Source organism: Choloepus didactylus, chromosome 3 (genome assembly GCF_015220235.1).
Source record: "Choloepus didactylus isolate mChoDid1 chromosome 3, mChoDid1.pri, whole genome shotgun sequence".
In the NCBI taxonomy this organism is placed as follows: domain Eukaryota; kingdom Metazoa; phylum Chordata; class Mammalia; order Pilosa; family Megalonychidae; genus Choloepus; species Choloepus didactylus.
The window spans coordinates 120,728,141-120,754,960 of record NC_051309.1 but is presented as its reverse complement, the minus strand read 5'-3'; the positions used below and the strand labels follow the sequence as shown (position 1 = coordinate 120,754,960).

The 26,820-nt window shown below is 48.6% G+C and overlaps 1 protein-coding gene across 3 annotated transcripts; it reads left to right on the top strand.

The window, feature by feature from the left end:
* The first annotated feature begins 11,409 nt into the window (after positions 1 to 11,409).
* PITX2 (paired like homeodomain 2) lies at positions 11,410 to 26,437 on the top strand. 3 transcript variants are annotated; one of them, XM_037829036.1, is made up of 4 exons: positions 11,410 to 11,455; positions 11,935 to 12,033; positions 23,182 to 23,387; positions 25,836 to 26,437. In XM_037829036.1, exons 1-4 carry the CDS (start codon positions 11,410 to 11,412, stop codon positions 26,397 to 26,399), a joined length of 915 nt encoding a protein of 304 aa, XP_037684964.1. In that variant the 3' UTR covers positions 26,400 to 26,437. The 3 variants fall into 3 exon arrangements, with proteins under 3 accessions (XP_037684964.1, XP_037684963.1, XP_037684962.1); XM_037829035.1 differs by having other exon boundaries at positions 11,896 to 12,033; XM_037829034.1 differs by lacking the exons at positions 11,410 to 11,455; positions 11,935 to 12,033 and adding an exon at positions 22,136 to 22,343.
* The last annotated feature ends 383 nt before the right edge of the window (positions 26,438 to 26,820 follow it).

The following is a 26,820-nucleotide window of genomic DNA, read 5'->3' as shown; positions in this document are numbered from 1 at the left end:
GTACTCTATAAATATTAGTTATTATCATTGCTATTAATTCAAACTACCAGATCCATTTTGTATATACCAACTTCCTTACTTCACTTTGTTCTTAATGCAAACATTATTATTTCTAAAACTCAGACTATGTCATACCTGATTAACAAGAGCTTTCCCTCATGGTCCATGTGAGGAGTAGAGTAGAAAGCTGGGGCAGCAAGAGGTTTTGCCATACTTTTTTACCCAAAGACGTTTAAACATGTCTGAATGTGAGTTCTGGTGAGTCCTTACTTTCCCCCTTTCTTCTGAAGATTCAGAGATGCATAGAGAGGCAGGAAAGGGATAAGGGCTGCACCATAGAGATGCGCAGATGTGCAGTGTAATGCCCATCCACCCCCCTTTAGGAATCAGAAGTTTGCAAGCCAAGGCTGAGATGAAGGGGCTCCAGGAAACTCACGTTCCCCTCGCTCCCCTTCCATCTAGGGGGCCATCTGCCAGGGGCTGTTTCACCTACACAGATCAAAAACTAAACATTGAGATTATAAAAACTATAATAAGTATGAAAGCTACAATTACAAAATATCATTGAACAAAGATCTTCTGTGAAACCACACAGTGAAGACCACAAGTGGGAAATCAATATATACACCTAGTGCTTTGGGATCCCACAGTGGGGAAATCTATGTGTCAATTAATGAGAAATGCAGGGTGGGGGATCTAACCACTACATCTCTCACCTCATGGACCCCACACTTATTTCAGCTAAGTGGCTGCCAGCTTCCAATGTCCCTTTCCTCCCTCATAGCTCCAAGACTCTCCCTCCAGAAACTGAGAGCCCAGCAAGGAGGATATCTTCCAAGGGAGAAGTTGTGCCGGTGATTACAAACTCCTGCTAGCAATTCCAAGAAAGTCCACAAAGTCCATTTGTAGGACAATGTTGAGTAAGTCAGAAACATTCCAAGAGCCAATTATTATACAAGAAAGAGATTAGCTTTTAGATTTCACTGTTTGTGCTGATGGTGATGATAGTGTCATCTTTGGAATCCAGCACACACATGCCCCCCAAAAAGTAAGGTAATAAATACACATAGTAATACAAATTATTACTATATGCAACAATTAGAATGGAAATTCTGAAGGAGGTGAAAACTGGGAACTTTGTATATTAAACTAAAGATTTTTTTTATGTAAAAACCAAAATTATGCTGGCAGAAAAGGTTATTTTCAAATCAGCACAGTAATCAAATTTTTTGCTTATGACTGTGGACCCAACATTGATGTCAAGTCTGGTAAGGGCTTACAAACTCTAGCAAATTGCCCAAAAAGACCATAGGAGAACAATGTTGTACTCCAGAACTAACAGGAACAGTTACCCAGTTCAGGATGTCTGTTTGACTTTACTTCCTGAACTTGCTGTCAGAAGATAGAAGAAATTCTGGGTAGCTGCTTTTAAGGGAAACTCGTATTGTTCGGTGGAAATGAAATCGACAAAGCAGTTTGTGTGTTATTCATTCCCATTATTATAAATGAAGTTAAAACACTGAAAGTTGTGCTTTTGGGGCCTTCGTTTCTTTACACTAATGAGCCCAAGATATTTTTCCTCTCTAATGCTAATAATCATGTTGACATACTTTTTTTCCTAATTCAGCATGTAACTAAAAGTAAGCAATTACAAACAAAACACAGAAATATAATCTGTATTTTAACTAAATGAACCTGAAATTATCCTGCTTTTTACTGTGGTTTTTCATGTTGTCCCATAATACAGATTCCTGTGGGCCTCCTACCCTCCAAATGTGGATGATAACTGCAGAGTTGATTGAGGAATCCTGAAATTGGGGATTCTGATCCTGATGCAATGTGTATACCAATCTACTGCACTGGTTCCTCTTTATCTACAGTTTGGTAAAGAATGTGGGTGGAGATGTTGCAAGCACATTTGCAAATATGTTCAATCTGCTTTGAAAAGGGAATGGGCAAACAGGAGTAGTATCCAAGTTGCAATCAGGCAGGCACTTCAGATTTCAAGGGATGGGCTGAAAAGGGAACATCTGTTAGATCCCCTGAGTTTGAGGGCAGTCTGTGAAAGTCTTCATATCTCTAAATGTGCACATAGTGGAGAGGGTGGAGCCTTCCATCCCCAAATCTAAAAAGATTGAGAGATTTTGGAGAGCCCAGATGTGCCAAAGGTCAAAGGGATCAATATACACAGGCCCTACCACAGGAAAGGGGGAGGGGAGATTTGAATAGAAAACTGCGGCAGAAGGGAAGCCACAGAGAGGTAAGGGAGTTTCTGAATAATTAAAAAGTTAAGAATAAGCAAACTCAGTTGCCATGGGGGAAGGAGGTGGGGCCGGGGGATAAGAAGCAGTTGATGTGGTAATTAAGAATTTGGTGGGAGCCTGGCAGGTCACCTCCTTTCTCAGATCAGAGCCCCATCAGAAATTCTTTCAAGTGTCCTTCTGCGTCGCCAAAGATGACAACAGCAAATCAATAAGTGCTTGAAATGAAAGGGGATGTTGGCTAGCCCCCAGGCTACAGATTTCCAGCCGCCAGCCCTTTCTGAACTCCTAACGTGCCTTTGCACTGCCTCTCTTAAGAAGAGCTACCTTTTATTCCTATTCTCAGGACGAAGGTAAGTGCTCAGTTAGCATATCTATTAAATGTCGACTTTGGTTCCGGCTCTCAGATCGCACTGAGAGCGTGCTGCCGCTGTTCGTCTAGCAGCCGGAGGGTCAGCGGGAAAGGGAAAGCCCGGCCTGGCGAGTGGCCGGGCCACGCATCTCCAGGGCCAGCCCGACCGCTCCTCGAGTTTAGCGCTTCGGGGTTAGAACTGTAAGGTCCGAGTCTGAGCAAAAAGCCTGAACGACCGCGGCCACTGGAGCGCTCCTTCCACTTCATGTATTTAGAAGCAAGCACAAAATCATTAACCACAGAGGTGAAGGACCCGTGCTCCAAAATTAAAGCTAGGAATCACCTAGTGAAACAGAGTTCTGAGTTCCCGATATTGGTCTGCTACCTTTCCGATATCCAATCCCTCCCCTAATATGTCTTGATTTAACAATCTTTCCAACGCCCTACATCCCCGGGACGTTTTAATTAGGTAATTCATTAGTGAGTCAATACAGATATTTATATATTCTTTTAGCTCAAGTGGTTAAGTACTAATTTCGAAATGATTATAAAACACCGGAATAGGCAACGCATAGTGATTTTAATTTATATGCAAATCAATCGGTTCCTTTTAAATGCTTTTTTTTTTTAAACAATTATTGTATTGTAGTATCGGAGGCACGGATCAAACCGCTTGAACAGACAATCCGGAAACAAGACGTGGACTGGAAAGAAAATTTAGAACAGCCAGCAAATCAATAATGTTTGAGGTAGTTAAACATCGCTAGCCATTGGTATTTACATACTTGCTTGTTGTCAGATAAGGAGCTGGGGAAATTGCTTGCCAGGGCTGAGATCATAATTCAGAGTGAAGAAAGTAAATGGTAGTACGCAGCCCGTCACGGCCGGCTCTAAAATAATACAGTACCTTTCCCAAATCCTGGCTCTTGGATAAGAGAAAGTTGGCAGAGATCACCCTATATTTGTCCTCAGTTTTGTCCCTCATTTGATCGCAAAAAGTTTCGTCCTCCCTGAGCTTCACAATTTGATTCTCGTTCTAACAGTTCTGTCACTTGCGTCAAAATATTGGGGGGTGGAGAATAAATCAGAATCTCACTAAAATTTCTCTGAACCCATTTAATCCGAGCCGCTCTTCCCATGCTCAGTTTTTTTTTGTTTTTTTTTCTTTTTTTTTTTAAGCTATGTTTATACCTTGTGCCCCCCAGACCTTCAATCAGATAACCCAAAAGGCAGAAGAAAACGGTCCAGTGCACTGGTGTCCTGGAAGGATTATCTTTAGACAGCTCAAATTTGGGGGAAAGTAAAAAGGATATATGTTTCGGAGATTTTTAAAGATATTCTAGAACAGTGGGTCTCACCAGGGATTACCAGGAGACCCGCCCCGGAGATATTTATGTAAAAGTGTAACATCCTTGAAATTCACAGATACATAAGGTCAGCGTCTCCCCACGCTCGGCTTCCATTCTAGGAGATCTGGCCCTTAAGGAGCTGGTACCTTTGATGCTACAATCTTGTTTACATCTGCAGGGCAGGGAATTGCTTACTTTGCTTGGACAACCCCTCATCTCCTTCTAATTTGAAGTAATGGGAATCTGCAATCTCCATGGCTCACTCTTCCATTACTGCTCTGACGAGGAAAAAAAATCTGAAATCCATGTCTTAAATCAGTTCGGTGGTTTGTAGCCCCCCAGCACCCTGCCTCTCCGCTGCATGCCTAATGTATTCCCTGGTGATTCTGGGCATTAATTAGTTGTTTAATAGGAGTATGACTAAAAATGTAAAAGAAGGATTAGGAGCGTGAAACGTATGTCCAGCTCCTTCCACACACTCGAGGAGGGAATGAGAATCATTCTGTATCTTCTATTTCTCCAGGAGCCATTTGCATTTCCCACCAGCTGCTCACTTCAGCTGCACTGACGCTGGGCGAGGCGAGGACCCAAAGCTCTGCGCAGTGTCTGCGGCGGCCGGGACTGGGGTTAAACAGCCTCCGGCGGGCGAGACTCCAGACAGAAGGGGGGCGAGGGGAACGTGAGCTTCCCGGAGCCCCTTCATCCCAGCCCTGGTTTGCAAAACCTCTGAATCCTGAAGTGGGGGGAGGGGAGGGCGTTGCACTCGCACATCTGCGCGTCGCTACAGCGCAGCCCTTTTCCCTTTCTCCCAGTCTCTCTGCGCATCTCTGAATCTTCTTGTCTCTGACTTCCTCGCTCTTCCGCTTTTCCGGGAGACAATTCCCTATCTTCGCCACCAGCTGGAGGCGAGGCTATGAGCGTCTCTTAATCTCTATAAAATGAAAGGGAAAAGACAAAAAAAAAAAAAAAAAAAAAGAAAGAAAGAAAGAAAGAAAAGAAAAGAAAAGAAAAAAGAGCAAGAGAGAGAGCATTAACCCATTTCGGGGGGCGGGGGGCGGCGGTGAGGAACGGTGGGAAGGCAGCAAACAGCTAGCTTAAACGCCCACGGGTGGAGATGAAAATGCCTTTCTCGGACATTTTCCAGTATGCTGTGATTTTCGAGTTCACTTGCGGGACACGAAGAAATTTTATTTTCTTGCCTCAGCAAAATTTCAGAAGCTAAAATAAAATTCTCAGAAACAGAAGAGAAAATTAAAAAAAAAATTTTAAACACATGGACATGTTTCCCTCATTTCTCTCCCATTAACCAAAACTGTCTTGAATTTCCACTGGGTAAAGAGAGAAAGTTTGAGTTTTCACGGATGTTATGTGGAGGTTAGAAATGGCTTTAAAAATGTAGATCTCCCGTCAGTTTTCTTCGTGGCTGAAGAGGCTAACCCTTTCCATAAAATGAGTCCATCTGTCGACTGTTAGCTATTTCAAAGTAAAGGGATTTAGCACTCAAAACAAATTGAGCAAGTTTGTTTGCCTGTTTTTACTGCTAACTAGAATGAATTTAAGACACTGAGTAATTCAAGAAAAAATATAACATGTTCCCGAGAGCCTCCAAATGTAGGGAAAGCCCAGCACCTATGTGGCTAGATGGGTTATTTTTAAAACCTGGCTTTTTAAAAATGTATATTTCATACATGTATATACATGTACATATTTCATACATGCGCTCACAAGAAGACATTATTGGTATATTGATTTAGAAAGAGCGATACAACTTTTACAGGGAACTTTATTCTCCATTAAGGACCAAAGGTGGGGACTCTTTAACGGCGGGCCCAGCTGAATTTTGCGCTCACGCAGAAATTAATATTGGTGGGAAAACCCAAACCCACGAGCTATGGTTCGTTTCCCACACTTTCCAAATATATACATTAAAAGGACGCCCTTGGGACTGAAAGAACTTCGTCCAATATGCTTGACAGAAGACTTCGCGCTTAGTCCTCCAAGCAAATCATATTTATATCCCTTCCACCCAAAGGCAGGACGGAACAAAAATAGCCTTCTGGCTAACAAAATACATGCCCTTCCTCTATGCAAGAAGTCTGAAAATCAGGGTTCAGAAGTAGGTAATACTTTTCGGGTTGAGAATTGCTCCTCTAACTTCACATGCTCTTCGCTTCATAGGAGCAAATGTGGATTTGAGAGAAGCTTCCTCCCCTACCCCCACCCCCATCCCGTGCAATTTAATCGCATCCTCGCCAGAAACCTTAACCTCGTCATTTTAAAAAAATGAGATATCCGTGACCCGGGGTGAACTTGTTGAGTGTAGGTACAGCAGAGGAAATTCTAGACTCTATAAGCGCCCGAGCCTTGCCCAGCGCAATCTCTTCGCGAACACTGGTCAGTGCGGGGCTGTGTCCACCTGCGCGCAGACACGCGGAGCGGAGCGCCTGGTCCACCCGCCTTTGACCTCGGGCGGGGTGTCCAGGCCGTGCTGGACCAAGCGCCCTGGTTATACGCGGACTGGAGCGTCCGCCTACGCTGACTAGTCTCGCTCGCTCACTCGCTCGCTCCAGGTTGTTGCCCTCCCACACTTCCTCCCTGCTCACCCCGTTTTTCCAGATTTCTCCTCAGTCATCCTCTACCCCCACCCACCCACCCCGCCCTCCTCCATTCCCGCCTCCTTTTGGCCCCTCACTTTTCCAAGCAGTCCCTCGTTGCTGCGACCTCCTCCCTCAACCGTGCTGGGCTGAAAGGTCATATACACACGCACACCCGTCCACATACACGTATACTCCACGCACCTTGTCCCAAACAAACCCACGCACTATGTCCTTTGTTCCATTTCTTGGACCACTTTGCTTGTCCCTTCCTCCCAACCCGTCCCGGTTTGCTCCCAAGGAGTACGTTTCGGTCTCCCTGACGCCCTGTCCCCCCCCCCCCCACCATCAGATTTATCAGGGGTCCTGGTTTCACGCGGATTCCTCTTTCTTCTCCACCCCATCCTCCCTTCTTGTCCTCCTTTCCACAGTGGGAGTGCGTGCGCCTGCTGCTTAAACGACTCGGGTCTAAGCGCCCTGCCGGGCTCCCGCTCCTTCTTTTGCTCCCCCAGGCTCTTTCTCCGGTTCCCGACTCTTCGGCCCGCTTGCCTCTGCCTCCCTCCCCTGCTCCCCTTCTCGCGGTCCCTGAGCGCTCCCGCCGCACTCGCCCTAGCGCTGCGCTAGCTCCTAACTAGCCAGCCGCGCAGCCCGTCTCGGCTGCCGCCCGCCCGCCTGCCCGCCACTGTGCAGTGGAGTTTGGTGGAATCTCTGCTGACGTCACGTCACTCCCCACACTGAGCCCGAGCTAAGGGAAGAGCGAGGGAGTGAGAGGGAGGGAGGGGAGAGAGAGGGTGAGACCGAGCGAGAAAGCTGGAGAGGAGCAGAAAGAAACTGCCAGAGACGGCTAGATTTCGGAGTCCACCGTGCAACCGTGCACTCTCTCGGAACTTGGCATCCTCCGGGGCCCTGCTGTCCTCTCGGGCCCGGTTTTCGGGCACTCGCGGTCCAGCCCGCGCCTCGGTTCGCTGGAAATCTCCCCGGGAAGCGGTGGGACACGGAGACAGCAACTCTCTTCTCGGTAGCGGGTAAGTGAAGGCGGTCTCTCCTGCAGGGATGTGAGATAATGCGAGTCTGGAAATTTGTTCCACTTCGGAGAATCTTCACCGTAGGTGATTTGTGGCTCGCGGGGCTGCGGTTTCCCCGAGGTAACGCAGTTGGCAAACAAACCTTGCAAAGCCCTGTTCTTTCGTCCACAAACATAGACACTAACAATCTATGGGGTATTGAAGTCGAGTGGGAAGTGAGACTATGGGTGGCATTTAAAACGAGGAATCTTCCCTTAAATCTCGGTGCCCACACGGCATGGACAAATCCTCAGGCCAAGGATTAGCATTCTCAAGATAAAGGGTCGGATACAAAGTTTCCTAACTGAAAGATTAGCCCCCTTCCCATTGTTGCCCACTGGAGGAAAAAAAAAAAAAGCCTCCCATCTTAACTGGCAGTTTGTGACCTCTCAGGCCCAAGCAACTACCTGGGAGCCAAGCCTCCATGCCAAGCATGCACAATTACGTTGGATTATAAATTCTTTAAATTGATCACCAGTCAACTCCGATCTTGCACTTCAGGAGACACATTTTAAGGGGGTGCAGGGGAGAAAGCTATTTTCCAAATGGCTAAGAAAAAATTGCAATTCTAAACCTGAGACATATGTCCCTCTTTTTATTCCAATTTAATCAGTTTATTTTCTGAAGGGATTTTGAAATCTAACTGTTATGAGGTAGTGTAATTTTCACTCTCTTTTGTGTGAGCATTTTGCCAGATTAAAAAGTAAACTAAATGGAGAAAACTTTCACTATTATGGAATAAAAAAACAAATTCAGAAATTCTAAAATATTTTACTGAATATTAATCTGATTTAGAGAGATTTCTACATACTACTCCTGGGCCATTAATAAGAATTAAAGGTGCTTTTTATCACATAAACTCTCCTTTTGGAGGAAATCCATCTAAAATCCAATACCAATAATGTCAAGGAAACAAAGCACTTCAGCAAAATAGATTGAGGCTTTTAGTTGGTGTTACAAAAATTAGGCATACAAGATTTCAATACTCAAACTTTCCCTAAAAATTAAATCGCTGCTTCATTTATGGAACGTTTTACTTTACAAAACTACACTTTAATTATTCAGGTTTATTATTCCTTAAATTGATCATGTTTGTCTTCAGATATCCCTAAAGCATCAATATTAATTGGTTTAAAAGAAGACTTAAACATGGCAACTAAAACAGAACTACATCAAGTACTATTTTAATTTCCTAATATGATTACCCACTGCAAATTAATTTACTGGCTAATCTCACCAGTTTAGTTCATTTAAAACATGTGTTCTTGTGCTGTTTATTTTTAAACTTTCCATTAAAGATTTTGTTTCAGGAAACAAAGTAAATGGAAAGGATTTAGAATTGTGAAAACTATATATTTTTTCCTGCAATGTCATTCTTAAGGCAATTGTTAAAAATATTTTTAAGCAAATTGTTTTATTTCTTAGGAGATTCCTACATGCCTTGGCCAGTGTGATTCAGTGTGCTCCATTTGCTGTGCAATGCTTTTTAGCATGCTCACAATATAAAACCCAAGTTGGCTAAAACAAGATTGCCTGGCATATACATTCCAAACACAGGACACAAATTTTGGGGTTGAGAACAACTTCCCAACAGGAAAAGTTGTGTATCTCAATTTGTGAGATCAGTTAGCCCTTGAAGCTGGCCCAGAAGTCTGGCAACCGAATTTGTCACACAAGATTTGTCTTGACAGGGCAAGTTTAAGGATCAGCAGGTGGGAATTGGAGGTCTCCTTTAAAAACCTATCTCCCCCAGTTATTTCCACTCAATTTATCTACTAGGCCCCATCATTACATGACCATAAAATGCAGGTCTCAGAGCTGATTTTGACTGCAAAATAAATCCTCAAATCACAAGGACACATAGGACAGAGCTACGGAAGACTCCTTGACCTTCTTTTCAGTCCTTAGAGTCAAGCCCTCTGAGTTCTAGATTTGTTTTGTATTCCTTTGTTTGGTCTTCAGCACTGAAGAATTGGGGGTGTGGGGGAGAATGTGTAATAACTGACTGACTTTACAAGGAGTGACCCGATCTCTCTCTTTTGTATATTTCATTCTTTTAAAATATAAACACAATTTGCAGTTACCGTCTGCTGTACTCGACCACTGGGCTAATAATGCAGCCAGTTCAGACATTAAAAAAGAAAAGAAAAGAAAAAAAAGATTATCGAAATGATGATGACATGCAAATTTCCCCTGAAATTATCATAAGTAAACATTTGAAGTCTGGACTAATAAAATCCCATCTGTGTTACTTCATATCGAGTTAGTAGAGAGCTGTGATAATGAATTTTGTAATATCTCACGAACAGACATCTCAATCAGGGACTAATCCTGTGATTTTACTGCAGAATCACTAAAACTGGAGCCGCCAAACTGCTACTTCTGGGCCCTCGGGCCCGCAAGAATCGGCAGAGCCCCTGTCCGCGTCCCCGCTAGCGGGTAGGGGAACGCCTGGCCATCTCCACCCTTGGATCCCCACCCCACTGCGCCAGGCAGCCCCTCCTCCAGGCAGCGACCTTGGCCAAAGGGGCTCACAGGCCCGGCTAGCTCCAAAAGAGACCGAGCAGCAGGGAAATGCGACTCAGGCCAGGATCAGTCCCGCAGCTCCCTGCCCGTTCTCTGTCCCCCCTGCCGACCCAGCGGCGCCCGCCCCACCTCCAGCCAACGACCCGCGCGAAGTGGGCCATCCAGCCGCAGGCGTACCCTGGTTAGCGTGGAGAGAGGCAGGCACCGAGATCGAAGGGGCCTAGAGAGCCGGGACCTTCTCTTTCTTTTCTTCTGTCTTTAAAGCTGCTGATTCTTGTCTACCCACCCCGACCGAGCCCCTCGCCACCCACCTCTCCCGGTTTGCCTGTGGCGGAGAAAGGGGGCGCGTTAAACGCTTGGCTCGCTGCGCTGTGGTTGGAAATTTGAAAAAGATATGGCTTGCCGGGGAGGAGAAGGGGGGAGAACTGGGGGAGCTGTTCTCCTAGGAGCTACTTCTTCGTCCTTGGCGGGCAGTAAGCCCTCTGGGGACTTTTGCCTGCCTTCCTCAGTCTTACTCGGTCCACCCCGTTTCCCTCCTGTGGGATCTTAAATCATGCTTTAGGGTAAATAAATGGCCGGGTGAGTATCTCCAGGGAAAAGCGTGGCTAAATATGGAAAAGTGGATCCTGATGGATGAGAGGCCCGAAGCTAGCTCTCTACTGAAACACTCTAGGCCAAGCGCCTTAGAGTCCCCTTCGTTTCAGAATTACAGAAACCCGAGGGAAACTGCCGTCTAGCACAGTGGCAAGTTGACCCTGACATTCTCCAAATGCTTTCGGAACTCCAACTAACGGACAAAACCTATACTGAACGGTGGCCTTTGCACACAACTTCACAAAGAGAAAAGTCCTATCCATCCACCTACCCCTAAAATTTTGTATCTGCTAAGGGTGTCCTCGTGTTCACACGGGCTTTTAACCAACGATACAGACATCCTTGTAAGTAGTCCACACGTTGGGTCTCCAGCACATGGTGGCTTTGTCGGCCCCCCCCGCCCCTGGGTCCATTTCCTGTAACTCTGGAGTGAGATGCCCCTCTTAGTTAACACTCAGATGCCCCAAAGGAGGAGCGGGGGTGGGGATGCGGCTGGGCAGCCAGAGGCTCTCAGATCCCAGAAACACGCGGGAAACTTGGCACACAGTAGGCGCCTAACAGCTAAAGTTGAAGTTGACCGCCCCACAGGTAGTGTCCACTGAGCCCTGCGCACTCGCCCAGGGCCCCTTCTCACAGCCCTCCTCTCTTTTGTTTTGCAGATAACAGGGAATGGAGACCAACTGCCGCAAACTAGTGTCGGCGTGTGTGCAATTAGGTAAGAGTCCACTTCTCCTGTCCGGGTCACCGGATGCGAGGCCGCACCACGCGAGGGCGGCGAGGGGGCACCGGCCCCGCGGTGTGGGGCGCTTCCTGGAGGGCCGGCCTAGGCTGGAAAAAAATCACAACCTGGATGCCCGCTGCCTCTCTCGGCGGGGGGCGGGTGAGTGCGGAGGGAGCCGCGCCGCGCGTCCGGAAACCTCCGGCCTGCTCCTACGAGCGGGAGCCGGATAAAGTCCGCCGCCCTGCGTCGGGTTCTTAAGAGGGTCCGGGAGACGTGAGTGCTCTCCGCTCTTTCCTCTAACCGGGTCTCTGCTCTTTGTCCCTTTTTCTTCTCCGTCCTCCCTCGCACCACCCACCTACACTCCGCTCCCTTTCGCCGCCGCCTGGGGCATCTCTCTCCCCGGCACGTGGGGCGGGCGCGCGCTCGCGACCCAGGCGTGCAGCCGGCAGCGGTTGAATGCCTCTTCTCCAAAGACTCCGAAATCAAAAAGGTCGAGTTCACCGACTCTCCCGAGAGCCGGAAAGAGGCGGCCAGCAGCAAGCTCTTCTCGCGGCAGCATCCCGGCGCCAATGGTAAGGCAGGGAGGAAAGAGCGGGCCGCGCGCTGGGCACCCCCTCCGGGCCTTTGGGCTTCGGGTGAGGCGCATGCAGACGAGGCCGCCAGGCAGGGCGCGCCTGCTGCTTGAACTGAGACACTCGGCCCCTGGGTAGGATGGGAAGCGGCATTCCCTGGGATGTTAATTCCTTTCCTCCAAATTATACTGCCCTCCTGAGACCCAACACCTCTCCCTCCCGCTCTTTCTCGCTCTCTTCCCTTGGCCTGAGTTGTTAAGCACGCCCCAGCGTACCTCCGCGCTCTAGCTGGCACGGAAAAGTGGTCCAACAGCGACCTCTGCCGCTCGCCACGTCCCACTGCGCGCGGCACCACTGAGGCCCATCCCAGCTCGGCGGCTCTGAGCAGTGCCCCGCCCAGGCTTGTGGGTGCGGGGTTTACCGCGGGACAGGAGCAAAGGAGGCTTAGTTTGGCGAAGGTTCGCTTTGAGGGGTTGGAGGAGCTAACGACAGACTTGGAAGCCTAAGGTGCGACTGTGCGGAGCAGCCGAGGGTGAAATGGAGTGTACGCCCCTGTGGACGCGAGCCTACCTGTTGTGCTGGTTGCAGGGGCTCGGGTTTTGGTGGTGTCGTAGCTTGATTGGCTGGTTGCACTCTGGACGAGTCAAGGGGCATTGATGCTCAAAGTTTGCAGCCTTGCGTAAAAAGTTAAAACGTTTCCAACCACTGCACAGGCCTTTGCTAATTGAAACTTGTCCGTGTGTGTGTGTGTGTGTGTGTGTGTGTGTGTGTGTGTGTGTAAGGGATGGGGGGGGGCATTTTCTTTGGAATGCATGAAAAACTCAAATGTACCCTTCCTCTAGTCTCCGGGTTTTCTTGGCTCCATAATAACTAAGTGCCAAGCCTTAGGAGATTGTTGATCTTTGATAGTGTGCGGAGATAAAGCCCTTTCCCCCCTCCCACAGCCCTCGACCCCTAACCTTCTCTTTCCGGATTAAAGTGTAAGAATACAAATGCAATGCGTGCCGGAGGGGGCAAATTGGAACCCCCGCCAAGTAAACAAACCGTATTACCAAGAAGAAAACAAAGACCCTGCATTTGGGGTTCTCCGTGAATCTGAGAGAAAAACATCGTTTGTTGAAATAAAAAGTCAAAAGCAGTCTGGAGCAGAACAGCCTCGACGCTGCACCACATCGTGAGTCCTGCTCGGGCCAGTTAAACGCTCACTTGTCCGGGATTAACCCGATGGGGTTAAATGGGGGCAGTGCAGAGATAACGCCCAGTGATTTCTGTCATTAAGGTTGTGTTACATTCTTCTTCTGTTTGATAATCGGTCGTAAAAATAAATTATTAGACTAGATTATGTTTGGGTTATGGTTAAAAATCAAGAGCAGCTATGACTCCTGGGGAAAACGCCTTGTGCAGGCTCAGATCTGGCTCCGGCAGACTACATGAGCTCCCCAATCTCGCTTGCAAGTGACGGACAGACGCTGCTCTTGGGCTAACATTTCTCGCTGCTCTGGGAGCCTGAGAGAAACGAAACGTCTCCTCCCAACCTCGATCCCCACCCAGAGTTTTCTTGACCCTGAAAATGGTTTCTGAGGGCAGGCGGTTCTGTGTGAGATGACAGACAGGGACAAGAGAGACCTGGGGTGGGGTGGGAGCCTCCGTAGGTGGTCAGGAGGCGGCGGAGAGCCGAGGAGTCATGTCCGCTCGTGTCACCTGCCGGGCAGACGCCCCTGGGCGTTCGCTTTTGAAAAGTAGCAAATAAATAAAGAACTAGTAATAATGAACGATTGTTTTCTTAACCATTACTTTCATGCCCGGATTATTTTAGTGCACGTGAAAGGCTCTTTCCCTACACTGCCAATACCTCTTTCTACCTTTTCGACAGAAGAAGAAAATTGCTGCCCAAACATGTTTAATGCCATTAATTAAGAAGAGGCATGTGATGGGAAGAAATGCTGAAAATCTTGATTTTATTGGCTTTTAGGGAACTGGTAGACCAAAAATGTTAGACATGAGTGAAGAAAGGTATAGCATCACCGAAGGAGGGTTGCCTGAGTCCTCTTTACCGAACAGAAGTGAGTTTAACTTAATGGAAATGTGCAAACTCCTGGCCACAGCTTGCTGTTTAAAAAACTATGTATTTCCTTTAATGTTTTTTACAGTTTTTATTTGCTTTTAAAAGGAAAAGATGGCATGCAATTTTTCAAAAGGGCTATGGTGTTCTATTATTTTTACCCCTCCCCCCCCCAAATAAAAAACCCAAACTACTTTGTCCTGGTTGAAGGCTGTTTGAAATGCTCTCTGAGTAGATAGGGTCGGCTTCTGGGAGGCTCTGGTTTTGCTTCACTTCCCAAGCGAGACCCCTCCCGTGACATACATTGGCGGACCTCCCGCCTGGTTCATACCCCGAAAACAGAGGAGGAACGAGGGCCTCTGCAGTCCCCAAAGGTCAGATGTTTGAGAGAGGGCGGTAAGAGGAAAGGCAAGGCACAGCGTGTGGGGGTAGGAAGAGTCGGCAAGTTAAATAGCTACCCTACCTCCCCCAAAGAAGGTTCAGGGGTCCGCTAAGAACGTCTCCTTAGAACAGAGGCCCTTGGCTTTTCCTTGCTTTGGCAGTACCGAAAGGAGCCTCCGTTTGGCGGGACGCATAAAGCGGCCTTTACCTAAAGGAGGGGACAGACGGATCCTCCCAGTCTGTGACTCAGAAAGTTTCGGGACTGAAATTGGACCGCGCTGCTGAGCCTTGGCGCCCGCAACTGGCTTCGCGCCCCGACGTGGGACAGCTACCTTCTCCGGCCTCCCGCGGCCATAACATTAATTTTTAAATAGCTTTGGCAGAGGGGATGGGCTGAAAAGTGTTAGACTCAGGTCCTTAGTGGACGTAGACTTCCTGTCTCTGAGGGGGAACTCCACGGTCCCTCGCGGAGCCCCCACCCAGACATACATCTTCTTACGTGGCAGCAGCTTCTTCAGAGCCCCCGCGTCAATCCGTGCCGCCTGGGCGGCCGCGGACCCCCTGTTCATTCAATCAGCAAATGTTTGCCTTACACAGACTACGTGGACTCCCAATGTACCCCCTGAAAGTAGATAATCCGGTGGCACTTCACCGTTATTAAGCGACTTTAATGCTAAGACGGATACCGGAGAGAGCAGCCCAGACCTTCTCTAGCAAAACGCAAATGGTGGTGCGTCCGGCGGCGCACCCGGCTTGAGCATTGTCAGAAAGAAAGGGAACGTTTAGAAAGGGGGGGGGGGGCTCTTACTGCAGCGCAGGGTCAGGAGGTAGAGCAATCTAGATGCTGAAGAGGGAGTGAGACCTGAGGAGAGAGGGGAGATGCGTGAGGAGAGGTTTCCATTTTCTTTTCTCCCCGCATTCCACCCCGCGTCAAATCTGCAGCTCATTGGCAGAAACTGTCTCTCTGTTTTGTGGTTTTTCCCCTCCAGCGGAAACTGTACCGATTGTCAGTCTCTGCGTATTCCCACCCGCAGCGGTGGTCTTTTAGGCGTCGCGTTGCTCCCTGCTGAAACCGCACGCACTGAAAGTTTCTTAGGGCTGGTTGGGCTGTTATTCCGCACCGCCCGCTGTTAATATATGCAGCAGTTGTTAGAGTGACTCCGGGGAAAAGGAAATGTATAACGAAAGCTTATTCGTGAGCAGGAATATACTAATGGAACAATCTGATGTCTTCTTAATCCCATGTAAAAAGCTTTGTCGTCTTCCTAATATTGACTGAATGGGTAATTAATGGCTCTTCATCTAGGCGAATACTCTGTAATCCAAGATAGGCATAAAACAACAAGCCCAAGGTAGAAGACAAAAGGCCCAACTGCGGCCGCCCTTTCCTTCCCTCGCCGCCCCCCACCCCCCCCGCTAGGGTCTTCGGTTGGGAAAGTTTCCTCTCAGAGGAGGAAAACAAGCAGGAATGGGAGAATATAGCTACCGGTTCAGGGCTTGACTTAAATGAGGCACCTTGATGCACAGCTCAGTTCTCCACTACTACTTTCCCCCACTAGCCCTTTTCTCTGCATTTCATTCTGCTTAACTGCTCTAGGATGTCGCTCCCATAATGGCCCCAACCAGCGCCTTTTCCCTACAGCCCCTGTCTTTCATTTAGAGGAAAATAATTGATAACCATTGGTTCAACACACGAGGTCTCCAAAAGGCTCAGACTTCTTTCTTTTACAACCCACAGGTAGAGTCTGTGGGGTCTGAGGTAGTTAGGAGGGGAGGAAAGAAAGCAATGGAAAATAATGCAACATTGTGTACGGTGTGTGTGTATGCGTGTGTAAGAGAGATCAGAAGTCATGAAGTCAACTTCATGGCGAGGATCTGACACAAAGAGAACCCAAGATTCTCCCAGCATGTTTTTAACAGGCTGACCTTTTAATTTAAACCTTTGGAAATAATTTATTACTTGGGTTACAACAATGAGGTGGGTTCCTTTGTGTGTGTGTGTGTGTGTGTGTGTGTGTCAGCTGACAGCTTTTAAAATATTATTTCGCTAGGGAAATAAAAGCTTCATCTCAGATTATACGTGGGTATTTTTGGATTTATGTGATTTATGGTCACCATGACAACTAATGCTGAATGTTAGCTACTAGCCTGTCTGGGAGAAGGAAGATAGAAATAAATGAGAGTGAGAGAAACATCAAAGGGAGAAAGACATGAGCAGGACAGGGAGAAGGAGAGAAAAGAGAGAGAGGAGCATTTTAATCCAACTGTTGTAAAAAAAATAAATATAAAAATGACTTCATTAGTTCCTTGCCACTTCCCTCTCTCAGGATCTGGATATCGATGTTCATTCTCATTCTCTCTCTGTCTCTGTCTCTGTCTCTGTCTCTGTCTCTGTCTCTCTCTCTCTCTCTCTCTCTCTCCCTCTCTCTCTCCCCCCCTCCCCCATGTGTGTACCCGCACGCACACACACACGCCACTCTCCCCAACACTCTTTTATACCATCCTCTTTATTTTACTTAGTTCTTACAACCAATTCCCAGTTAAGAGATGGAAAAAGTCGGTTGTATTCCAGAGATTAAATAAACGCCTAGTAAACCTGTAGCGCTAACATGCAAATGTGAGTAGGCATTACTGGTTGTCAGCTCAGTGATTTCAGCCGTCCCCGCGCCTCCTCCTCTAATCCCCGCTGTCCTCCTCCAGGGACCCACGGCTACCCGAATTCTGCCCTCCCAACCAGTTACCCCAAACTTCAAATGCTTGGACAACCAGAGTGTGTCGGACAGAAACATGGGTGGCATCTGCAGGGACTCAGAGAAGGCGAGCGTTGCTCAGTACATCTCGAGACTTTTAATTCAGAAAAGTATCTGCCTCTTTTTTACAAACCAGCACTTTTTCATTCCATTTGGAGAATGGGAGGAAAATATCAGTCACAGCGAAGCCTTTAATTCTGGATCCTTCGCCATCATGGCTTTGGGGGGAGCCGGTCCCTTTCTAGATCTGTATGGGTGCGGAGAAGAGCCAGGCAGAGGAACGAGGGGAGGAAGGACCGCCTCTTGGGCAGGGTGCAAGGTCTCCGTCTGACCTCTGGTCCGATACCACACGCGCGCACACGCTCATGCCCGTCACGTGGCTGCGAGCTCAGTCCGGGCGGACCTCGTCCTTGAGCTGACTGGGCCGGAGCTGGACTCCTGCCCCAATATGGTCTGACAGAGCAGGGAGACTTCTAATTGAGCCATCTTCCAGGTGAGCTCTGAGGGCAGATTATTTCCGAAAGCCGGGGATTGCTGGATTGAGACCCAGCGCATACCCAGGCCGCCGCCGCTGAGAGTTTGGCGGTGCAGCCCACCCGCTAGGCACCACGGCCAGAGGGGCTTTTTGCGCTACTGACGCTAACTAGTGTGAAATTAAATAAGACGTTGAGACTGTAATCGGTGGCAAATACCAGCTCAAAACACGCCTGACCCCATGTCACACATTTCCCTCCGAAAGGATCTTTCTTTGAAAAAATGATCAGGAAAACCTGAGACGACCCCTGATGTCCTCCAGACCCGAAATCCCAAATCCGGCGTGATTCTTTTCTTTGCCTCACGATGGATATGGGGCACCTCCAGTCTCAATGAACGGACCACGCTATTTTTTCTGGACTGAAAACTTCTGTGGAGGAGGCTGTAGTCACAGTAATTTCTAGAATTAATCAAAGAAGAATCGGACGGGGGTTACAGTAGAGACAAAGCTACAAAATATATACGCTTTCTGTACTTCCAGCCCCTTCCTCATCTATGCTGCCTATGCCTGTGTACCCACAAGTCTTATTGCAGATTAAATCTCCAAAGTTGCCCACTACCATCACCACGAATTTTTCATTGAAAAGAGACTCTTAGTCCCCACCGCACACCTCCTTTTCCCCATATGGCCTTTTCATGTTGATTTTCTTCTGCCAACCATGGAATGAACCCTGTTGGGCTTGGGAAGAGAGTCACCCAATCCCGGCTGCCTAGTGTGTGAAGTGATTAGGGAAGAGTTGAAATTCCATCTGGAAAAATGCAAAGAAAACCTCTTCTTTGTCTCAGTTGTTTGTGTATATGTGCGTGTGTGTGTAAAGGTGTATATTATATGTAGTTTCTTTTTTTTTTTTAACTGTAATCTGAGTTCTCCAGATAATTGTCCTTTTTCTCCATTTGACTTTTCAATGGGTTATCTTTTGGGGTTCTTTAGAAAGCCTGCGGACCACCAGTGTTTCCATCTTCTCCACATTTTGACACTGTGAGGAACCATCATTTGCTTTTGGGTGTTTTGCCCACTTTGAAATCTGGTTGAGGTCCTTCATATATGTGTATTTGCCGTCATGAAAGTTTTCTAAGTAGAGCAGAGCCACTGGAGTTTAAATCAGAATTCTGGGGGCTTAATGAGAGATGGGGAACAGCTTAGAAATCTATATGACTCTGCAGAGCTTCTAAGCTTTCCAGAGTAAGGTGCTTTGAAGAATACCTCGATAATTCACCCAAAATTGCAGCTCTGAGGATTGAATCTTGAAGACAGAAAAAAAGAGGTAATGCTCAACTTCAATGGACTATTTTTCATCCTTTGATATGACAGACGGAGTCTCTTGGTGAGAGGAAGCTTTAATGGCATGACACTGTGGGGCCCACAGCTATGCAGAGGTTTAAAAGAAGAAACTGGAATATGATTAGTAAACACATTGGGCAGAATAGAGCTATATTCATATTGACTCAGTTATAGGTCATCGGCTAACAGTGCAGTGGGAGGAAATATTTACTTTACACATATACTTTATGATCTTGGGGGAATTAGAGAAAATTCAATAAGAAAATGGCTAGAAACATTTAAAACCCTTATTTGAAAGACTTACACAAATTAGAGTCTTATCAGATTAAAAACCACTACAAATGTGAGAGCATTGTCTTCAGTGGAACACTGTGAGGTCTGAGAAGGAGATTCTCTGCCAAATCTCAGGGATAAAATGCATCATTTAAGCACCAGATAATGAGTAGAATGTAAATTAATTTAACCTTCTTTACCAACAGACTGCTGCTGTAATATGTATAATTTACTGATAAGATTGCAAGACCCAATATAGCTGAATGTATGAGCCACAGCTAATGCAGACCTGTCACATGGGGACATGTTCTGCTCTGAGCAGGTGTGTGCATGCACGGAGTGGACTGAACTGCAATAAAAGGTTAAAACCAGAAACAGCAATTTAAAACTTACTATTAAGAAAAATTTCCCCTTTCTTCTTAAATTCCACTTAAAGTGGGATGATACTTGTGGGGAGAGACTGGAGAACAAATAAATTCTCATTTGGTTTCTTGGACTGCTAGAGCATGTTTAAAATGGAGGAGGGGTTGCAGATAGGGTTTTTTTTTTTTTGTGGGTGGGGGTGGGGGTGGGGAGGGGAGACTGCAAGACAAAGAAGAGACACATAGGTTACAAACATATTTGCAGTCTGCTTCATCCATTTTGCCCCAGACTGGATAAGTTTCCCAATCTTGTGAACAAGGACAAGGAGGGAGCTTTCTGAAGATACCTCACACTGGCATTGCAAATCATTGACTGTAATGTCAAACAAATACACATTCGGGGATGATAACACTAACTCCACAATAAAACAATCGCCAATGCAGAAACCCAGAGGAGATTAGTTTGTGTTCTCTGCCTGACCTAAGTCAGGGAACAAAAGGACTTTCAAAAATTATTTGAGTGATACATTTGGATTTCTTTCTTTTCATTTCTTTGTGATTTAAAGAGTTGGATGTCCCCTAAGGTGATATTTTTATTTTTTCTTTGTTTTATGTAAATGGTAGGATATTCTTTGTTTTTCCGAGTTGAGCTCTCTCCTCAGCTTTTCCCCTTAGCCCACACCCTCCTACCTCTGCCTGCTTGGACTTTAACGATTCAAGACAACCCTGGTCTCCTTAAAAAAAGAAAGTGACTTTAAAAATTATCCTTGAAATTGGTTATTTGGCAACATTCTTAATTGTATGGAATTCATTAAAGCATATTTTATATATAATTAGCTCAAGGTTGTTGATTTTACAGGCTTTATGGATTTGAATCTGATTGATAATAAAGCAAACAAAAGAGTTGAATTTAAAGTGTGGCTCTCTTGGGTTAGGACGAGCTTAATACAGTGTACAAGGAATTTGAAAGATCTAGGATATGTGTCTTAATCAGCGTTAAGTAGGCTGGATAAGCTTTCAGCATTTTGAAAACGCTGGGTTAGGGTTTCTATTCTATTGTGTTTTCTGTCTGGGGACTAATAAGCATTACAGAGAACGTGATCAGAGGCGACTTTTTATTCTCATATAAATCCAGAGTGAACCTCCAAACAGTTCGTTTAAAGTCAAGGTAATTTTCTTTTGATGGGTCCATTTGCTTCTCGATTTCTAATTTATTAGCCTGCCTTTTCGGGGCTCTGCCTTCTTTGCAGTTAAAGTAAAGCGTATTCAGATTAGCGCAGCATTCACTTGACAGGCTGTTTGGAAAATTTAAGATCGGAGAGGTGGTTTGTTGGTCTAAAAAAACATTTAGTTTTAAGTAGCACGTCTCTTTTGTACATAGGAAGAAACTCTTGATTGGAAATGGATGCAGTGAAAAAGGAAGGGGGAGGAGGTTGCCCTTGTTTATCCTTCTACCTTTCAGCCCTCGACCTTTTCACTCCCTTCTCCCTAGCTTTCTACTCCCATCCTCATCTCTGCACCTCTCCGCCCGAACTGAAAGTTGGTTCGCCTTTGGCCGGGAGGGAGCAGCATTCCCGGGAGCGGGCCGGTGTAGACCCTGTGGGCACCGCGAGGAATTAGCCCGGCCCATTACTGCTGATAGGTGCAGACAAGACCGTCCCTGCCGCGGCTCACGGCCTCTTGATTGGTGCGGAGCCACGCCATTCCCTCCCCGCGAAGTGTCTGGCAGGAGGCGTAGGCGGGGAGGGCTGGGAGGTCCGCAGGAGAGTGACGTCTGGGCACCAGGAAGCCCGCCTCCGTTTTAAGATGTTAGGCCAACAGGGAAGCGCATAGCCGCAGAGCTGATCTGTCGCTCGCCTCGGTGCCGGGAGCAGAGCTGCGGCGAGGCCGAGCTCGACGGCCCGAGGGGGGTGTGCGTGTGCGCGCCGCGGAGGGTGCGTCCAGAGGCCCGCGCCGCCTCCGCCGCCGCCGGAGATCTAATATCAGCTGCCTGTCCCTGTCACTCTTGACACTTCGCTGTCAGGGCTGCCGCGCAGGGGGCGGGCAGAGCTCGCCTTTCTCAGCGCGATCGGCGTTAGCTTTCCTTATTGGAGGGGTACTTGGAGGGTGGGAGGAAGGGGGTCTTCGCCCACTCTTGTTTCGCTTTGGAGCCGGGAAACCAGCTCCCCAAAGACACTCAGAGCGGTGCCGTCCTACCCACATTCTCATGTCTCCGTTTGCCCGCTGACTTTTGGCTGCCGGACTCTTTCGCTTGAACCTTCCGGAAGAGACGGGGGCAACCCGGTTCGAAGACTCGGCGGAGGTTGTTTTGACCGCGGCATACGTCCCTGGGTTCCACCCCCGGCGGCCACCGCAGCGAAACTCCGCGCCTAGAGCGCGACCCGGAGCGAGAGGCTGCGGCCACGGGGCTCGGCGGGGAGGGAGCCCGGGACTCGTGGGGCCGCGCGCTCCCTCGTCCATGAACTGCATGAAAGGCCCGCTGCACTTGGAGCACCAAGTAGCGGGAACTAAGCTGTCGGCAGCCTCCTCGTCCTCCTCCTGTCACCATTCCCAGTCGCTGGCTATGGCTTCGGTCCTGGCCCCCGGTCAGCCCCGCTCCCTGGACTCCTCCAAGCACAGGCTAGAGGTGCACACCATCTCCGACACCTCCAGCCCCGAGGCCGCAGGTAAGTCGCCGCTCCGCGGACACCGGACCGCCTGCCCCTCTCGCTCCGAAGGAGGTTCTGCCTCTCCCGGGGCAGGCGTGGTGGGAGTGGGCGTTTAGCTTGTTCTCCGCAGAACTTCCGGAGCCGGTGTTTCGACAATTCTGTGCTCCTTTCGCTCTGCCTCATCTCGCCCAGTTCAGGTGGCCTGAATTACGTGGACAATTCTGGCGTCCTCTCTGTGCCTACCCTGTCCTCCAGCTGTTCCTAGGGTCACAAAAATCCCAACATCTTGATTCGAGGAGTTCAGAGGCCTCCTCACGTCTATCCCCTTTCTCCTCTCAGCTTTTAGCTCCAGAGGTCTTCCGTTTAGAAAAATATTTCCGAAACTGCGCCTCGGAAAGGGTCTGTTTTTCTAAAAAGCTGGATGCCTAAGCAGATCCCAAAGTCTACATTTCCTAGCCTTTCCTAACCTCATCTCACTCTGAAGTTTCTGGGGGGGGGGGCGGTCTTGTAAACCGCCGCGTGTGCATGATCTGGAAAATTTGGTTTGTCTGCCCAGAGGTGTATAAATATACTTGAAAGCACAGGCTATAAAAATGAACGTGCTGCTGCAGAAAGATAAACATGTAAATAAAACGTGCGGCGCTGGGGGAGGGGAGGAGATGGGGCGCGCACACCCATCCTCACTTCTGCACACCCCACATACGCAGCTCTCCCGCCGCCCGGAGCGGCCGCGCGCACACTCCTCCCCCGGGAGGCAGCCCTACACTTTCCCCAGACTCGCTTGTCCTGTCCAGTTGGAGTTCGCGGGTTGCAGGTGGGCGTCCTGACCCGGCCTCTGTGTGTGTTTCGTTTTCAGAAAAAGATAAGAGCCAGCAGGGGAAGAATGAGGACGTGGGTGCCGAAGACCCATCCAAGAAGAAACGACAACGGCGACAGCGGACTCACTTCACCAGCCAGCAGCTGCAAGAGTTGGAGGCCACTTTCCAGAGAAACCGCTATCCCGACATGTCCACGCGCGAAGAAATTGCCGTGTGGACCAACCTCACGGAAGCCAGAGTTCGGGTAGGAGCCCGCGCGGAGCCTGGAAGGGCGGGGGCCTTGGGGGAATGCAGGCCGGGCAGACCCGGAGGGGGTGAAGAAGGCAGCGCCTCCTCAGAGGGCGCGGATGGGAAGCAACTTTGCAAAGGCAGAAGGCCTCAGGGAAGCCCCAGTTGCAAGGTTGCAGCTGCTGCTTCGCAGGCCTGGCCGCCGGCCTGACGCAGGCTCGCGTAGTCGCAAAGGCTCACTGACGCGCCACCCCCGGGTCCTCTCAAGCTGGTCCGCGTGGGGCATTTCCCTGCACAGGCCATTGTGTTTCCAGCTTGCAATCGCCAAGCTAGTGGTGATAAAATCCCTCCCAGACCAGGAACCGAGAACGGTTCCAACCTGTGTGCCTTTAAAAAGGAAAACTCTCCAGAGAAACGCAAGTGTTGGTCTTCCCTGGGAAACCTTGGCGCCGGGCCGGCTTTTTCTTTCCTGGGCTCGCCCTCCTTTCCCTCTTTGAGGTTTTTCAGCCATTCGGGTCTCTCCCTCACCCTATTGCCTAGTTTTGTGACCTATGAAAACAAAGTTTAACCACACAGCTTCTATTTTGCTCGTCCTTTTAGAAAGAAAAAGAATAAAGAAAGGCTTTTCGGTTTGGTTTATATTTACTTAGGAGTTCGGCTCTTTGGAGTTTGTTCGTCAAACCCCTTCCTAATTTTAATTGTAGTTTTATAAAAAGAGCTTACCTTAATTTTGTAGCAAATCTGTACTTTATGGATTGGCAAAAATGAGCTTAAATGAATTACCCAATGGCAACATCCTGGTTTATGCTGGGCGGTGGAAAATTCCAAATTTGTTAGGAATCTGGAAGCAGAAAACAGACACAAACAGGGTCCATAGGCTTTCCTTTACAAAGAAAAAAAAAGTGCTCTGGATAAAATAACAGAGCACCCACTTAGGGCAGAAAAGCAGAAAAGAAAACATTATATAACAATAAAAATGAAAAGAATAAAGACCAAAATACGCTCCCAAAGCAGAGGGAAGGAAGGCGCTCTCGGGGCTGCATTTGTACAGGTTGTGAGGTTATGTTGGTCGGTAAAAGAGCTGGGATGAGGTTGGAAATAGTTTTAGTTTAACTGCGCCGAGCCAGCGTTCTGCCGGAGCCGCGTGGTTGTGCGCAAGGTCAGTCTTTCATTAGCTAGTGTGCGCGTGAAGGGAACAGGCCTCGCACGTACTCTTCTCGCCTGGGCAAAGTTTAGAAGACCTAGGGTAGAAATGGCGAGTAATTAAAATAAACCCACAATTTGTGGGTTCTCTGGAATCATTCGGAAAAGATTCCCCCTCCCTGAGTTTACTGCAGACCCCCTAGTCCCCTGCCGCCGTCGCGCTCCCTTTGGCTGCCTTTTTCCAGGCCGGCAGCTTGCCGGACAGAGTGGGTGAGAGGCGTGCTTTTTATAGCAGACGAACGGTAGAGAGGAAGGGGGATAAAAAGGAAACCGAGAATGAAAGGGAAAAGGAAAAAAAAAAAATGGATTAGGCGGCTGGGTTCGGCGGAGATGTGTAATGTGAAACATCACTGGTGTCATCTCTGAGATCTCGGGCCAGGCCTCGCTCCAATACACAAAAGCCGCCATCTGGGGCGACGGGCGGGACCGATGTGGATTGGGAGCGGGGTTGTGGCGGGGCCACCGGACGCTGGCGGAGGCTAGCCTGCCTGGCCGGCCGCCTGCAGGACCAGGCAGTCGGGCAGCCCGGAGTCCGAGCAAGACCTGGCGCGCCGGCCAAGCCAGTAGTGGGTGGAGGATGGGATGTAGCGGGGGGAAGAGAGGGGGAGGTTGCAGGGTGACCCGTTATGGGTTCCTGGCGATTCATCGCCAAGCTCATGGAGCTTTAACGAGCTGTTGGAGAGTTGGTCTTTTGCTTTTTATTTGGTTGTTTTGCTAGGAAGGGGGTGGCGGACTGGCGCCTGCTGAGGGCGCAGGTTCCAGGAGGTAGGGGGCGACAGTGGAAGTCCGACAGGAAAGGGAGGAGGTGTGTGGAAGAGAGCGGGCCTCCCCTCCCGCCCAGTCCCTTGCCTTAGTCCCGGGGTCTGTGGCTTTGGAATGCAAGCAAGTTTGCAAGGTGACTGGGGAATGTTTGAGAAGGAAAGCGGTTGCCCGGCGTTTATATTACAGTAAGTGTTTTTGGATCCAGAGGAAGGCTTAGGATAGTGATCAAGCCGCCCGGCGTTCCGCTGAGGTTTGTGGCTCCGATCACAGCTCCCGGCTCTCAGGCCTGAGCAGGATGGATCTCCCGCTCCGTATCCCGGTGCGGGCCGGTGGCTTGGGACCTTGGGGAAGCTGGAGGAGTGGGGCGGCGAGGGAGTGTGTGTGTTTGTGTGTGTGTGTGTATGTGTGTAGGGGGCTCTGGTGCTTTCCGGGATTAAGGTTTGACTAATCTGCGCTGTGGCATCTGTTTGCTCCCTTGTCTTCTGCCCGCCGCCCCCAGGTTTGGTTCAAGAATCGCCGGGCCAAGTGGAGAAAACGGGAGCGCAACCAGCAGGCAGAGCTGTGCAAGAATGGTTTCGGGCCGCAGTTCAACGGGCTTATGCATTCCTACGACGACATGTACCCTGGCTACTCGTATAACAACTGGGCCGCCAAAGGCCTCACGTCGGCTTCCCTGTCCACTAAGAGTTTCCCCTTCTTCAACTCGATGAACGTCAATCCCTTGTCCTCGCAGAGCATGTTCTCCCCGCCCAACTCCATTTCTTCCATGAGCATGTCGTCCAGCATGGTGCCCTCAGCGGTGACGGGCGTCCCAGGTTCCAGCCTCAACAGCTTGAATAACTTGAACAACTTGAGCAGCCCGTCGCTGAATTCCGCGGTACCGACGCCTGCCTGTCCTTACGCACCACCGACTCCGCCATACGTTTACAGGGACACGTGTAATTCGAGCCTGGCCAGCCTGAGACTGAAAGCAAAGCAGCACTCCAGCTTCGGCTACGCCAGTGTGCAGAACCCGGCGTCCAACCTGAGTGCTTGCCAGTACGCGGTGGACCGGCCGGTGTGAGCGGCTCCGGAATACCGGGATCCTAGGACCGTGCCGGATGGGAGCAAGTCCGCCCTTGAAAGACTGGGAATTATGCTAGAAGGTCGTGGGCACTAAAGAGAGTGAGGGAAAGAGAAGATATAGAGAAGGAAAACCACTGAATTAGAGAGCCTTCCTTTGATTTCAAAGGAAATTCCTCAGCGTCTGACATCTTTCACTAAAAGTATTTCCAACAGTTGCAAGGACACATAAACAAATGTTTGACTGGATATGACATTTTAACATTACTATAAGCTTGTTATTTTTTAATTTTAGCATTGTTAACATTAAAATGACTGAAAGGATGTATATATATCGAAATGTCAAATTAATTTTATAAAAGCAGTTGTTAGTAATATCACAACAGTGTTTTTAAAGGTTAGGCTTTAAAATAAAGCATGTT